The sequence below is a fragment of the Ovis aries genome, chromosome 17 (genome assembly GCF_016772045.2).
Source record: "Ovis aries strain OAR_USU_Benz2616 breed Rambouillet chromosome 17, ARS-UI_Ramb_v3.0, whole genome shotgun sequence".
Taxonomy (NCBI): Eukaryota; Metazoa; Chordata; class Mammalia; order Artiodactyla; family Bovidae; genus Ovis; species Ovis aries.
In genome coordinates, this window is record NC_056070.1 from 61150124 (window position 1) to 61163446 (window position 13323).

General features: G+C 52.2%; 1 protein-coding gene and 1 long non-coding RNA gene across 2 annotated transcripts in view; one reads left to right on the top strand and one right to left on the bottom strand.

Moving 5' to 3' along the window:
- Nucleotides 1-340: 340 nt before the first annotated feature.
- LOC121816964 (uncharacterized) lies at nt 341-8809 on the bottom strand. The gene is made up of 2 exons (XR_009597035.1): nt 8080-8809; nt 341-7359 (listed from the first exon to the last, which is right to left on the bottom strand). It is a non-coding gene; the product is annotated as an uncharacterized LOC121816964 (long non-coding RNA).
- DTX1 (deltex E3 ubiquitin ligase 1) overlaps nt 8753-13323 on the top strand; it is a 39157-nt gene continuing 34586 nt past the window's right edge. Inside the window, exons 1-2 of the mRNA XM_027956560.2 lie at nt 8753-8962; nt 9470-10477. Of these exons, the coding sequence (XP_027812361.1) occupies nt 10219-10477 (259 nt within the window). The 5' untranslated portion in view covers nt 8753-8962; nt 9470-10218. The remainder of the gene's footprint in view (nt 8963-9469; nt 10478-13323) is intronic.

Genomic DNA, 13323 nt, shown 5'->3' on the forward strand with positions numbered 1-13323 from the left:
TGAAAAGGAAAAAAAAAAGGAATATTACTAAGCCTTAAAAAGGAAGGAGATTCTGACGGATGCTACAAGGAGTAAGAATCCCAAGGAAATCATGCTAAGTGAAATAAGCCAGTCACAGAAAGACTTATTTTATATAATATCATCTATATGATGTGTCTAAAGTGGTCAGATTCACAGAGACAGAAAGTAAAGTCCTGACAGCTGGGGCTGGGAGTAGGGAGGGATGCGGAATTGTTTAATGGGTATAAAGTTTCAGTTTGACAAGATACAAACATTCTTGGGATCTGCTGAACAATCATTTGAATATGCTTAACACGACCAAGTACTGCATTTCGGACTCTTTTGTTTACCATGATGGCTACTCCATTTATTCTAAGGGATTCCTGCCCACAGTAGTAGATATAATGGTCATCTGAGTTAAATTCACCCATTCCAGTCCATTTTAGTTTGCTGATTCCTAGAATGTCGACGTTCACTCTTGCCATCTCCTGTTTGACCACTTCCAATTTGCTTTGATTCATGGACCTAACATTCCAGGTTCCTGTGCAATATTGCTCTTTACAGCATCAGACCTTGCTTCTATCACCAGTCACATCCACAACTGGGTATTGTTTTTGCTTTGGCTCCATCCCTTCATTATTTCTGGAGTTATTTCTCCACTGATCTCCAGTAGCGTATTGGGCACTTACTGACCCGTGGAGTTCCTCTTTCAGTATCCTATCATTTTCCCTTTTCATACTGTTCATGGGGTTCTCAAGGCAAGAATACTGAAGTGGTTTGCCATTCCCTTCTCCAGTGGACCACATTCTGTCAGGAGATCCAACCAGTCCATTATAAAGGAGATCAGTCCTGGGTGTTCTTTGGAAGGACTGATGCTGAAGCTGAAACTCCAATACTTTGGCCACCTCATGCAAAGAGTTGACTCATTGGAAAAGACCCTGATCCTGGGAGGGATTGAGGGCAGGAGGAGAAGGGGACGACAGAGGATGAGATGGCTGGATGGCATCACTGACTCAATGGACGTGAGTCTGAGTGAACTCCGGGAGTCGGTGGTGGACAGGGAGGCCTGGCCTGCTGCAATTCATGTGGTCGCAAAGAGTCGGACATGACTGACCGACTAAACTGACTGAACTGAACTGAACACGACTAAACTGTAGGCTTACAAGTGGTTAAGATGATAAATTTTCTGTTATGCTTTTTTACCACAATAAAAATAAAATGAATTACCTAGAAATCCTTCCAGCTTTAGAGCAATAGCGCGACAATGGCCACCAGGGGGCGCTATGCTCCCGTTTCATTTCACAGCCCTCTCCGCCCTTTCCACTCAGTGGAGCCAGCTGACAGTTTCTAGCGGATGCGTGCAGGGCAGAAGGGCGGAAATGCCCTAGGATCCTGGAGAAAATTAGAGCACCTCTATCCTCCCCGCCTTCGCCAGATGCACCAGCCCTGCAGAAGCTCCAGGGCTTCACAGCACTCCCCATCACAGGCCGGCCCACAGCCGACTCAGCTCCGAGGTTTCTCTGGGTCTCTTCCCTCTTTGCTGGAGACACCGTCGGTCCTGAATAGAGTGCGTCCACCTTGCCTAGCCGCCCGCCAGTCTTCAGATTGCCCAGGGGCTGGAGAAGACCAAAAGGTGCAAGGACTCACCTGCCCCCAGGTTACCCAAAGATAAGGGGACACGGCAATGGAAGCAGGTCAGAGACCTCCTATTCCAGATGCAGAGACTTCGCGGTCAACCAGCCCTGGGGTTTGCCCACTCACCTGCTCACTATGTATGTCACAACCTGCCCGGGGTCTAAGTCTCCTCATTTGTAAAATCTATGTTAATACCCAGGAGGATGGGAAGAAGTTTAATAAAAATCCCTGAGGCTTAGAAAAGCACTCAACGGATGGGCTAATGACCATTCCATGCCCCGTATCGGATGCTGGCCTGATCTCCTCCCATCCCCGGCTGGTTTTCTACTGCGCAGCACCCACTCTCAACTTTGCACTTATTACTTAAGGATCCTATCCTGAAGAAACCCACACCACGATCCTCTGGACCAGACAGGGTCAGTGATTTAACCAGGCAGGATTCACTGGGTTGCAGTAAATAGAAACCCAGTGAAACTACCTCAAGGAAATGGAAGTGTCACGCGGAATCCAAGAAAAAAAAGAAAATCAAAGAGCAAAGTGCTGAGAAGAGCAGACCCAGGATCTGGGCTCTTTGGGGACCCTGGACCATCCGTTCCCCAAAGCCTGCTTTATTCCTCTCCTCCACACAGGACATGTGCCCCCACGCCCTCCCACCAGCCTACGGACTCTGCTGCCATGCCTAGAGCATGCCAGGCACACTCCCACCTCAGGGCCTTTGCACCCGCTTTGCCCTCTGCCTAGGACAGCCTCTTGTAGCTCTCTCCTGCGGTTCACTACCCCTCTGCTTCTAGTCTGGCTCAGGTGCCACCCCAAAGGCACCTCCCTTGTCCAGCTGTTTGAAAATTGCAGCCCATCTCCCACCACCAGCATGCTTCAGCCCCTCCCCTGCTTTCTTGCTTTTCTTCTTTAACCTAAGTTCACAGAAAATAAAGAGAGGGGTAATTATAATCCTTCATGTATAGCCCACTCTCATCAGCATTTAATTTTTTTTACTTTAATTATTTATTTGGCTGCACCAGGTCTTACTTAGCATGTGGGATCTAGTTCTCTGACCATGGATTGAACCCCAGGTCCCCTGAATTGGGAGCACAGAGTCTTTTAACTGCTGGGCCACCGGGGAAGTCCCAGTGTTTAATTACTAAATTTAATGATGTAAAACCCAGAATCCAAACAAAAGCTACAGTCTTGACAATAACCTACATCTAACCAGATGGTTCCCCCCACCATAATCCCCTCACCGTAGTCTTCATCCTGAACCCTTTAGTTATTCTTCCCTTGTTTCCTTCTTATAGTTTATTATTACATATGTGTGTATTTATTTTTAGTTGCTTTCAACTTGATAGAAAGGATTTCACATTTATGTAACAGGACATTTCTCGTGGGATATTTGATCTCAGATATTCATCCACACTGTAATGTATTATGACTGTAATTCCTATGTTTTGACTGCCAAGTAGTACTTTGCGGTGGGAATTTATTCATCTGCTCTCCCATAGATGGGCACGTGGGTGTGTCCCAGTTTTGGCCACTGTGGACAGCGCCCCTGTGAATATCCTTCCATGTAATTCCTGGTGTAGACAGGCAAGCATTTCTCCACGGTTTATACTTTGGTGTAGAATTGCTGGGTCGTAGGATATGGACATGCTCGGCTTTGAGAGAGAAAGCCAAGTAAACTCTGCATTGTGAATTGGTTGCACCGATTCACATGCCCACCAGACGTGTTAAGAAGGCTTGCTTTTTCTCTACAGTGCTTGAGCTTTCTGCTATACCATGTGTTTTACTTATGTCTTTGTTTACCATCTATCTCTGCCCTCCACCCCACTAGAAGGTCAGCACCAGGAGGGCAGAGATTTTTTTAACTCTTTGATTCACTATTACATTCCCGGTGCCTGGATCAGTGTGTAGCACATAGTAGATGCTCAATAAACATCTTCTGGTTGGATGAACAAGTCGACAGCCCCAAACGAGAGCTGAGAGCTCCTATGATGTATCATCAGCCCAATTACGTGGGGATGGGCTGATTTCACCCTCTCTCTCTCACTCCAATCCAGGAAAGGACCACTGGCTAAGAACTACTGATGCCGGGACCCCCAGACCGATTAAGTCAGAGTTCCTGCGGGTGGGGCTTGGGACATAGACAGTTTTTAAGCACCGCACCCCCATCCCTGGAGATTCTCCCTTGCAACCAGAGTGAGACCCAGAGCTCAAAGGGAAGCCGTTCATCTCACCCAGAGATGCTCAGGTCCCAGGCAAGTCCCACTGGACCTGAATCTCTGGGTGAGACTCAGGAATCTGCAACCTCATGATCTGGACACGCGGCCATCAGAGCAGGCCCCACCCAGGCCGCTTGCCTGTGGATGCTCCTCACCCACCAGGGCCAGCTGCGATGTTACGGTTCTGGAGTTTTTCTAATTCCGCCTCCAGTTCTCAGCAGGTAGTGAATGGCCTCTTGCCACTCGCCACTGTCCTCTCATCCTGCAGGCCCGAGGTAGCCTCCTGTTTCCAGTAGAATGCTGAGTTCCAGGGGCCCTGTTTCACTCCCCCAAGACATCTAAAGAGTCTTTCTTGCTCTGTTTCTCATTTCCCACTTAAACTTTTCCCCTTACTGCTGAGAGAAAGGTCACAGCTGGTCCACGGACCAGGATGTAGGGAGCCGGACAGAAGAATTCAGAAGGGCCTTAACTCACTCGGCTCCTCAGGATGGAGGGCAGGGCTGACATCTGCCTCCCAGGACTCATGCCCCAATTGTACATGACCTTGGTATGGTCTTCAGGGCCACCCATCTTGTTCTACGTCCCACAGAACAATTCCCACACCTTCACTTCCCACTCCAGGGGATTTAGCCCAGCACTGGACACCCAGTAGTCACTCAATAAAGTCTGGTTACTTTCAGCCTTTTCATAGGCAACTTGCATTGCATTAAATCTGCTTCAGGGACTTCCCTGGTGGTCCTGTAATTAAGAATCCACTTGACAGTACAGGGGTGCTAAGTCACTTCAGTCGTGTCCAACTCTTTGTGACCCTATGGACTATAGCCTTCCAGGCTCATCTGTCCAAGGGATTCTCCAGGCAAGGATACTGGAGTGGGTTGCCATGCCCTCCTTCACAGGGTCTTCCAGACACAGGGATCGAACCCGTGTCTCTTACATCTCCCGCACTGGCAGGCGGGTTTTTCTCCACTAGAGGGATGGGTTCGATCCCTGATCTGGGAATATCCCGTATGCTGCCAGGCAACTAAGCCTGTGTGCCACAACTACTGAGCCTGCCCTCTGGAGCTGGCAACTACCAAAGCCCGAGCACCCTAGAGCTCCCATGAGAGAAGCCACCGCCACAAGAAGCCTGAGCAGCGCAACGAACAGCAGCCCCCACTTGCCGCAACTAGAGAAAGTCGGCGCGCAGCAATGAAAACCCAGCACAAGGAAGACCCAAAAAGAAGAGAAAAAAAAAAAAAAAGAAAAAACCTCCCTTCAGTAACTTCCATGGCTCTTAGGATAAAAACCTCAAACCCATGCTAGGCCCTGCATGGGGACCTTGCCCACCTCGACTTGCCCCAGGCTCACCCCTGATCCATTCTCAGTGGTCACTCCAGTTTCCTCTCTCTGCTGCTTTAACACACCAAACTCTTTCCCACCTCTGGGCCTTTGCACATCCCTGCTCCTCCCACTGGCTTATCCACATTACCGCTGTGGATCCTTTGGGGAGTAGCTGAAATGTCACCTCCTCTGAGAAGCCCTCCCTGATTCCCTAGACCTTGTTGGACCCCTGTTAGAGGCCCTCATGATATCCTGAACTTTTTCATAGCTCTCACAAAGTTTTGTAATCATACTTAAAGTGATTCTTTGATTCACAGCTCACAGTGCCGCTAGACTGAGAAATAGAAGAGCCAGAATCATGTTGTTTGGGTTATGTCTGGTGTCTCCCTGTATAGCCTAGTGCCTGGCTTAAGGGCTGGGCTCAGTATATTTTGGACACACAAATGAGTGGATAGATGGATGGAGGGATGGTAGGTAGAGAAAGGGAGAGTACTTATCCAGCTGAACACATAAATGAGTAGATGAATGAATGGATGGATAGATGGATATGAGAACAAAAAATAAGCCGTTTCTTTCTGCCATCTTTCCATGCTGCTACAATAGTGCACATGAACGTCCTTAGGAACTTTGAAAATGCTGAGAAGAAAGACAAACTAAAGTTCATTTAGGCCATGCGCCAAAGTCATCACCTGGCTTTTAACTGCTGTTTGTTTTGTAGTGGAAGACTTTCCTTGAAAGGGTTACATGGTTGCTATTGTGATGATGAAGCGTGGCTGCATCGGCGAACTGGAAATCATTGATGATCGCAGAGCAAGAACATCATTGGGAAACTCACACACAGGTCAAGTAAGTGTGATTAGCCTTGAATTTGACGTATCACTCAAAGATCTAGAAAAGTGACAGGATCATCTTCTTTCATCTCATTGCACCGATGACCTCAGCTAGTATCATGGCTGCAAGGAAGCGAGACAGAAACACACAGAAGAGAAAATCCTGGGATTTTCTATGAGGGGTGTCATTCCTACACATAATACATTTTAAAAAGAGTTTGTGATGGACTGCATTTGTTCTATTGGCTCCTCCACTGGTGTCTGAGCCATCTCTCCAGTGGATTGTGAGCTCCGTGAAGGTCAAATTCTTTTCCCCCCTTTGCAATTTCTTTCTCCCAGGATGGTGGGTGAGCTGGGCTCTGTACTTCCGGCTGCTCCACAGCCCAGTTGAGAGGGCCCGCCGTGAGGGCCACGCTGCCCTCAGCTGGATGCTGAACAAACACCACGGCAGCACTGGTGGTGTAGGAGGTGCAAAAGCATTTTGGATTCAAATCCCAACTCTGCCACTCACTCCCTGGGGGGAACTTGGACAAGCCACTTTGAGCTCCAGGAGACTTTTTTTTTCCCCATCTGTAAAATGAAGACAATATTACCTACCTTGTAGGACAATTGTGAAGGGGAGTGAGCATTACATAAGCGCCTTGGCACATAGTAGACACACAATAAACAACAATGCTTATGTAATAAACACCAGCCATACCACACAAGGGTGAATAAGATGCAGTCCCTTATCTCAAGGATGTCTCACTCTAGCAGGGACAGATTTCACTGAAGTGGCTTGTTGTGATAAAGGGTGTCCTGTCGAGGTATATTGGAGAAGGCAATGGCACCCCACTCCAGTACTCTTGCCTGGAAAATCCCATGGATGGAGGAGCCTGGTGGGCTGCAGTCCATGGGGTCGCTAAGAGTCAGACACAACTGAGCGACTTCACTTTCACTTTCCACTTTCATGCGCTGGAGAAGGAAATGACAACCCACTCCAGTGTTCTTGCCTGGAGAATCTCAGAGACAGGGGAGCCTGGTGGGCTGCTGTCTATGGGGTAGCATAGAGTTGGACATGACTGAAGTGACTTAGCAGCAGTCGAAGTATATGCGATGTAACGCAGAAGATGGGATGAGTTCAGGGAAGGCTTCCCGGAGGAGGTGACCTTTAGTCAGACATTAAATAGCGTTGTACAGTCTGGAGTCTTGAGTTCTTCTTTCCAACTTGCTGCTAAATTTCTAGGTGACCTTGAACCAGCTTCTTCTCCACTTTGAGGTCCCCAGACCCCCTCCTGTAACATAAGGTTGTTCAGCATCAGCTCCAAATCTTTTGGGTCACAGCCTCCCTTGAGAAGAATCTGCAGAAAGCCAGAGCCTTTCTAGAAAAAAAAAAAAGCAAAGACATGTAAGTCAGTAATGGGAGGACAGGAGAGCCATCAGTGGACCCTAGGCTAAAACTCCAGAGCTCAGCCATCCCATTGGCACAGTAGCATCTCAGAGCTGTTCCTGCCCTCAAACACAGCCCGTCTTTAGTCTGTGGAGGCACAAGCAAACAGAATCAGGATCCAGTCTGGAAAAGCCCCTCAAGCACTGGACAGCAGGAGATAGCAGGGCCCTAGGGAACTGGGGGGGGGTTGGGGGGGGTGGGGGGGGTAGGTCACTCCTGCTGGCTGGGGAACCAGAGTTCCATTCTGGGAAAGCTCCCCTGAGCCGTCTGCCCTTGACCTTGTCTAGTTTATCACCATCTGCCCTGGAGAGGAAGAGGAGCGTGGGCTGCTCTGGGCAGGCTCCCAAACAGGCCGCTGACCCCCGTCTGCCACCCAGGCTGGAGTTCCCGGACGCATCCTTCATCTTTCCTAATCTAAACACCCGCAGGCCCCGAGTGGTCCATCCCTCCCCCCCCTCCCCCCACCACCCAGATGATGTGTTCTCAGTTTCATCCAGCTTGCTGGACAAAGGCTAGCTGGCCCTCCCATTAACACTTGAGCTGCGGCCACCACCTGCCTCCCTGTCCATCCAGCCTGCCCTTGCCTAGCATTTATTGAGCACCTGTTGTTGGCAGGCATCCCTGAATGAGACGACAGAGGGCCCACCCTTACCTTCCTTCGAGGTCTCTGCCTCCTGGCTTAGGTCCCCTCACTGTCCTGGAGGCAAGATGTTCTTCCTCCCTCCACTTACCTGGAGCAGGTTAGTTGTCTTGGGGGAAGCTGGCTCTGGGCTGGCTAATTGGGTACTGGGAGGAGAATCAGCTCTGAGTGGTGTCTGAGCATTGCTCTAAGCTGCTGTGTGATCCTGGGCTGATATCTTGCCCTCTCTGGGCCTCAGTGGGCCCATATGTACACTTCAGAGTTCACAGTTCCCTCTGCCAGCCCCTCCTCACTCCCCTCCCCCAGAAGAGTGGAAGGAGAAAAGAAGCCTACCCTAGAACGCCTTAAGATCTTTCTTTAAACAACCTCTGGATCCTAATCCATTCGTTCCAGCATTTATTGAGCATCTATTGTGTACCAGGCCCTGGACTAGGCAACTGGAACGTAAAATTGATTCAGATTCAAGCAGGTGACCAAATGGACACCCCATTCCATGGCCTGCATCCTGCTGGGGTCAGGAGGCCCCGTGGGGTCCCAGGTGGGCCTAGCCCAGGATATGGAGCGCCCGGGGACTCGCGTGTCAGCGCCGGCGGTGCTTAGGGCCGCGATCTGTCTCCTCCCCTTCCTCCTTCTCCGCCCCCTCCCCCTTCCCTCCCCTGAGCGCGGCGACGGCCGCCTCCCACCCGCGGGATCCCGGCGTCCGGCCGCCGGCTCACGCGTCCGTCGGTCGGCTGGGTAGTCTGTCCGCGCGCAGAGAGCCCAGCGCCCCGCCGCGCGGCCTGGGAGGGAAAGGGCGCGGAGGCGGGACCGCGGCTCCCTCCCACTCCGGGGGGAGCCCAGGAGGCGGCGGTGCTGAAGCGAGAGCCAGAGAAGGAGGCAGAACCGGGGAGAGGCGGTGAGAGCGCGGGGTGCCCAGGGACCCCACCCCCGGCTCCTTCGGGAGGCCCGCGCGCGCTTTGGGGAGGTCTGGCCTGGGGACGGAGGGTTGTTACCCGCAGGGCGGGAGGCATAGGCGATCCAGCTCTTGGCTTCGCCTGCTCGGTGACGCGACCCCTGAGGGGCCCTGGGCCGCGCCTGCAGCGCCGCGCATCCTGGCACCTCCCGGCGCATCCCGCATCCCTTGGCCCGGAGCGAGTCCCGGGGGAGGCGAGCGCTCAGGTTACTGAGGAGGGGGCGCCGCAGGCTAGGGATCTTGGAAAATCGCGCCCCCAGCCCCAGCCTTCCCTTGAGGCCTGCCCCAAGGGAGCGCGACCGGGCGACCCCCTTTAGCCCCCCTCGCTGCCCGCTCCCCCCCATCGGTTCCCCATTGTTCTCAGCCCATCGCTCTCCGGGGGAAGGGGGGAGGGGGTGCCGCGCTCTGGTCTTAAAGGGCCCTCTCCCTCCCCTTCTTGTCTCCTGGCAGGTGGTGAGCGCGAGTGGGGTGGGGCGTGCCCACGGGCCCCCGCCCCCCTCGTCCCCCGGCCCAGCTCGGGAGCCGCAGCTCGGATCAGGGGGCTGGGAGTAGCCGCCGCATCCTCCCCCGTGCGTTCTTCGAGCCACCTGGGCCTTCCAGGACGGCGTGGACCTGGGGGGGGGGGTACAACGGGGACAGAGACTCCCCCTTCAGCGGGAGCCGTCGGGGGGCGGGGGGGCGGACCCGAGACAAGGCCAGCAGCCCCCTGGAGCCAGGCGCAGGGTCTGCGAGTGCAGAGGGCCGGCCAGGGCGCTGCAGAGAAGGCCGGCTGGGGCCGGGCCTCCTCCGGGGGTGACAGGCCCTGCCGCGGCCAGAAGGAACGAGGGGACCAGCAGGAAAGAGCCCGGACCTAGAGTAGAGGCAGTTGCCTCACGCCCTCGTCTGAGCCTGGAGGGAACCCAGGGATTGAGAGCACCGTTTTCCCCTTCCTAAGAAAGACACTTGCCAGAATACACCTAACCTGAGACAGCTCTGAGGGGAAGGGATCTTGGAGCCTGGAACATTCCCCCCCAGCCCCCAACACTCCTTTATCTGAGGCCTGCGGGCCTGAGAGGGCCGGGAGGACACAAAGGAGGCCGGACAGTCCTTGCTGCCCTCCCTGGGGTGAGAGGAAGCTCCCCTCCACCCCCGCCGGCTGCCAGGCCCAGGAGCAGCTGGGTGGGGAAGAAGGGGTCCTGCCCCCTCGGGCGGCAGCGGCTATGTCACGGCCAGGCCAGGGAGTGATGCTGCCGGTGAGCGGGCTGGGCTTCCCACCGCAGAACGTGGCCCGGGTGGTGGTGTGGGAGTGGCTGAATGAGCACAGCCGCTGGCGGCCCTACACGGCCACGGTGTGCCACCACATTGAGAACGTGCTCAAGGAGGATGCCCGGGGCTCTGTGGTCCTGGGACAAGTGGACGCCCAGCTGGTGCCCTACATCATCGACCTTCAGTCCATGCACCAGTTTCGCCAGGACACAGGTGAGTGGACTCGCGCCCCTCCCCTCCCCATCGCCACCACCATCACCATCGTGCCGGATGCTGAACTACCCCAGCATCCCTGAGGAGGGAACCCAGAACTGCGGAAGGCCCACCTGCTGCTCCAACCCCCTCTCCCTAAACGGGTCAGTCTAGCCTAGTCCAGTTGAAGAACTAGGTTCCAATCCAGCCTCTTATGTAGGGCTGCAGATGAGTTATATCGCTTCTGTGAGCCTCAGGTTCCCCTCTGCAAAATGGATGGGCCAGTGTCTCTAACAGCTGTGTGAGGATTAAATAAAACTCTGCTCACTGAGCCCAGAGCATAGATCATTAGCATTCAATCATCAGAATGAAAGGGCTTTTCCTGCACTTCCTCAATTGATACTTTTTCAACCACTACAGCCAGTCTTCCTAGCCTGTTTGTGGTAGTCTTGGTAGTTGTCCCATTTTACAGATGAAGAAACTGAGTCTCACAGAAGCTGAGCAATTTAAACTCACAGAAGCTGAGCGACTTAAACTCAGAGCCGAGATCTAAGCCCAGACAAGGGGTTTCCAGAGCTGAAACTCTTAACCAGAACCTCATATCAGCTCTGAGAGCTGGTGTTGTTGGAGTGATGTAGTGGTGGTCACAACAATGGGGGCAGCTGAGGGGGATTGGTGGTGTCGATGGTAGAAGGGCGGTAATGATGGAGGAAATAGTGTTGGTGGCAATGTCAGTGGTCGTATTGACTGTGGAATTGGTGGTGGTGGTGATGGTTGTGTTGGTGGTGGTCTTGGGAGCCGTGTGATGGGGTGGTCATGGTGGAGAGAATGAGGCTGATGGCAGCCTTGGTGTCATGTGATAGGTGATGATGATGATAAAAACGAGGATGTGATTAAAAACAGCATTTCTGTTCGCCATCACTGTGGAGACCTGCCTGAGTCATTGTTGCCTGGCGGTCTGTATGAAAAGCTTGGTGGGCAGTGAGGAATGGCAAGGTCTTGCCTCTTAGAAGCTGCCAAGAATCCTTGACATGATCACCCCCAGGAGTGCGCTGATGGGAGGTTTGAGGGAGATACAATGACTCCCTAGATGATAGAACTGCATGTAGCAGCCTTGGGGGTAATAGAACACATTCCATCTCTCTAGAGCTATACTGTCCAATATGGTAGCCACGAAGCCCTTGTGGCTATTGAAATTTAAGTTAATTAAAATTAAATCAAATTTAAAACTTAGTTCCTCGCTCCCACTAGCCACATCCACATGCTCAGTGGCCACAGGTGTCTTGTGGTGACTATACTAGACAGCATAGGTCCAGAATACTGCCACCACCCAAGGGCGTTCTAGTGGCTAGCTCCACTCTGGAACATCGCTTGGTGCCTACCCAGTCGTCCCCACGTGTGGAAGCAGGTGAATTCATGACCAATGGTTTGCTGTGACTTTCCTGTACACCTGTGTCCCCAAACTCTGGGAACTGGCAGCAGTCACTGGTGGTACCATTTGTTCCTTCAGGCCGTCATCGACTTACCGATCTCCTGTGTGTCAGACCCCCATGCTGAGTGCTAGAATGCTGTAAGGAGCAAGACCGCCAGGGTCTGGGAAATCCAATGGTTAGGACTCAGAGCTTTCACTGCCATGTCCTGGATTCAATTCCTGCAAGCTGCGTGGCACAACCAAAAAGAAAGACAGCCGGGGTCCTTTGTAGAGGTCTATTTGTGGAGGACCTATGCAGGAGATCCCTGTGTAGTCAGCAAGCAACACATCAGCCACACAGATAATCAGCTGCAGGTCTCAGAACATGGAATAACTTTGGTTGAGTAGTGGTCACAGAAGGCTCATCTGAGGAAGTCAGGTTTGACTAGAAATCTAAAGACTGTTTGAGGGAGACAGCTTCCCAAAAGAGGGAACAGCTAGTGCAAAGGCCCTGTGGCAGGAAGGAGCAGAGTATGTTCAGACCCATTGCGTGTGGAGTGCAGTGGATGAAGGGGGGTGGCATGAGATAAGGTCGGATGGGGGGAGAATGGATACATGTGCACGTATGGCTAAGTCCCTTTGCTGAAACCATCACCGTGCTGTTAATTGGCTATATCCCAATACAAAATAAAAACCTTTTTTCTTTTCTTTTTATTTATTTTTTATTTTACTTTACAATACTGTATTGGTTTTGCCATATATTGACATGTATCCGCCACGGGTGTACATGAGTTCCCAATCCTGAACCCCCCACCACCTCTCTCCCCATATCATCTCTCTGGGTCATCCCAGTGCACCAGCCCCAAGCATCCTGTATCCTGTATCGAACCTAGACTGGTGATACGTTTCTTACGTGATAGTATACATGTTTCAATGCCATCCTCCCAAATCATCCCACCCTCTCCCTCTCCCACAGAGTCCAAAAGTCTGTTCTATACATCTGTGTCTCTTTTGCTGTCTCGCATACAGGGTTATCATTACCATCTTTCTAAATTCCATATATATGTGTTAGTATACTGTATTGGTGTGTTTCTTTCTGGCTTACTTCACTCTGTATAATCGGCTCCAGTTTCATCCACCTCATTAGAATGGATTCAAATATATTCTTTAAAAAAAAAAAAAAAGATGAAGTTCGAGCAGGGGCTGGACATAAAGCTGTGAAAGGGGCTCTGGATTTTATCCTGAGCGTAGAAGTCACCATCGAGCTCTCGTGCCGATCCTTCCAGAGAGGCAGAGTCCCTGATGAAGAATTGCTGGGCATCCCCTGCCCCATTCTCTCTGGCTTTATTCTGGAACCATCCCTGGTGGAGGGCAGGGATCTGACAAAGCGTTAGATAGGTTCAGTGCTCGTGCTGGGCGTGGGGAGAGTTTTCCAGGGCCTGACAGGTGGTCCTTG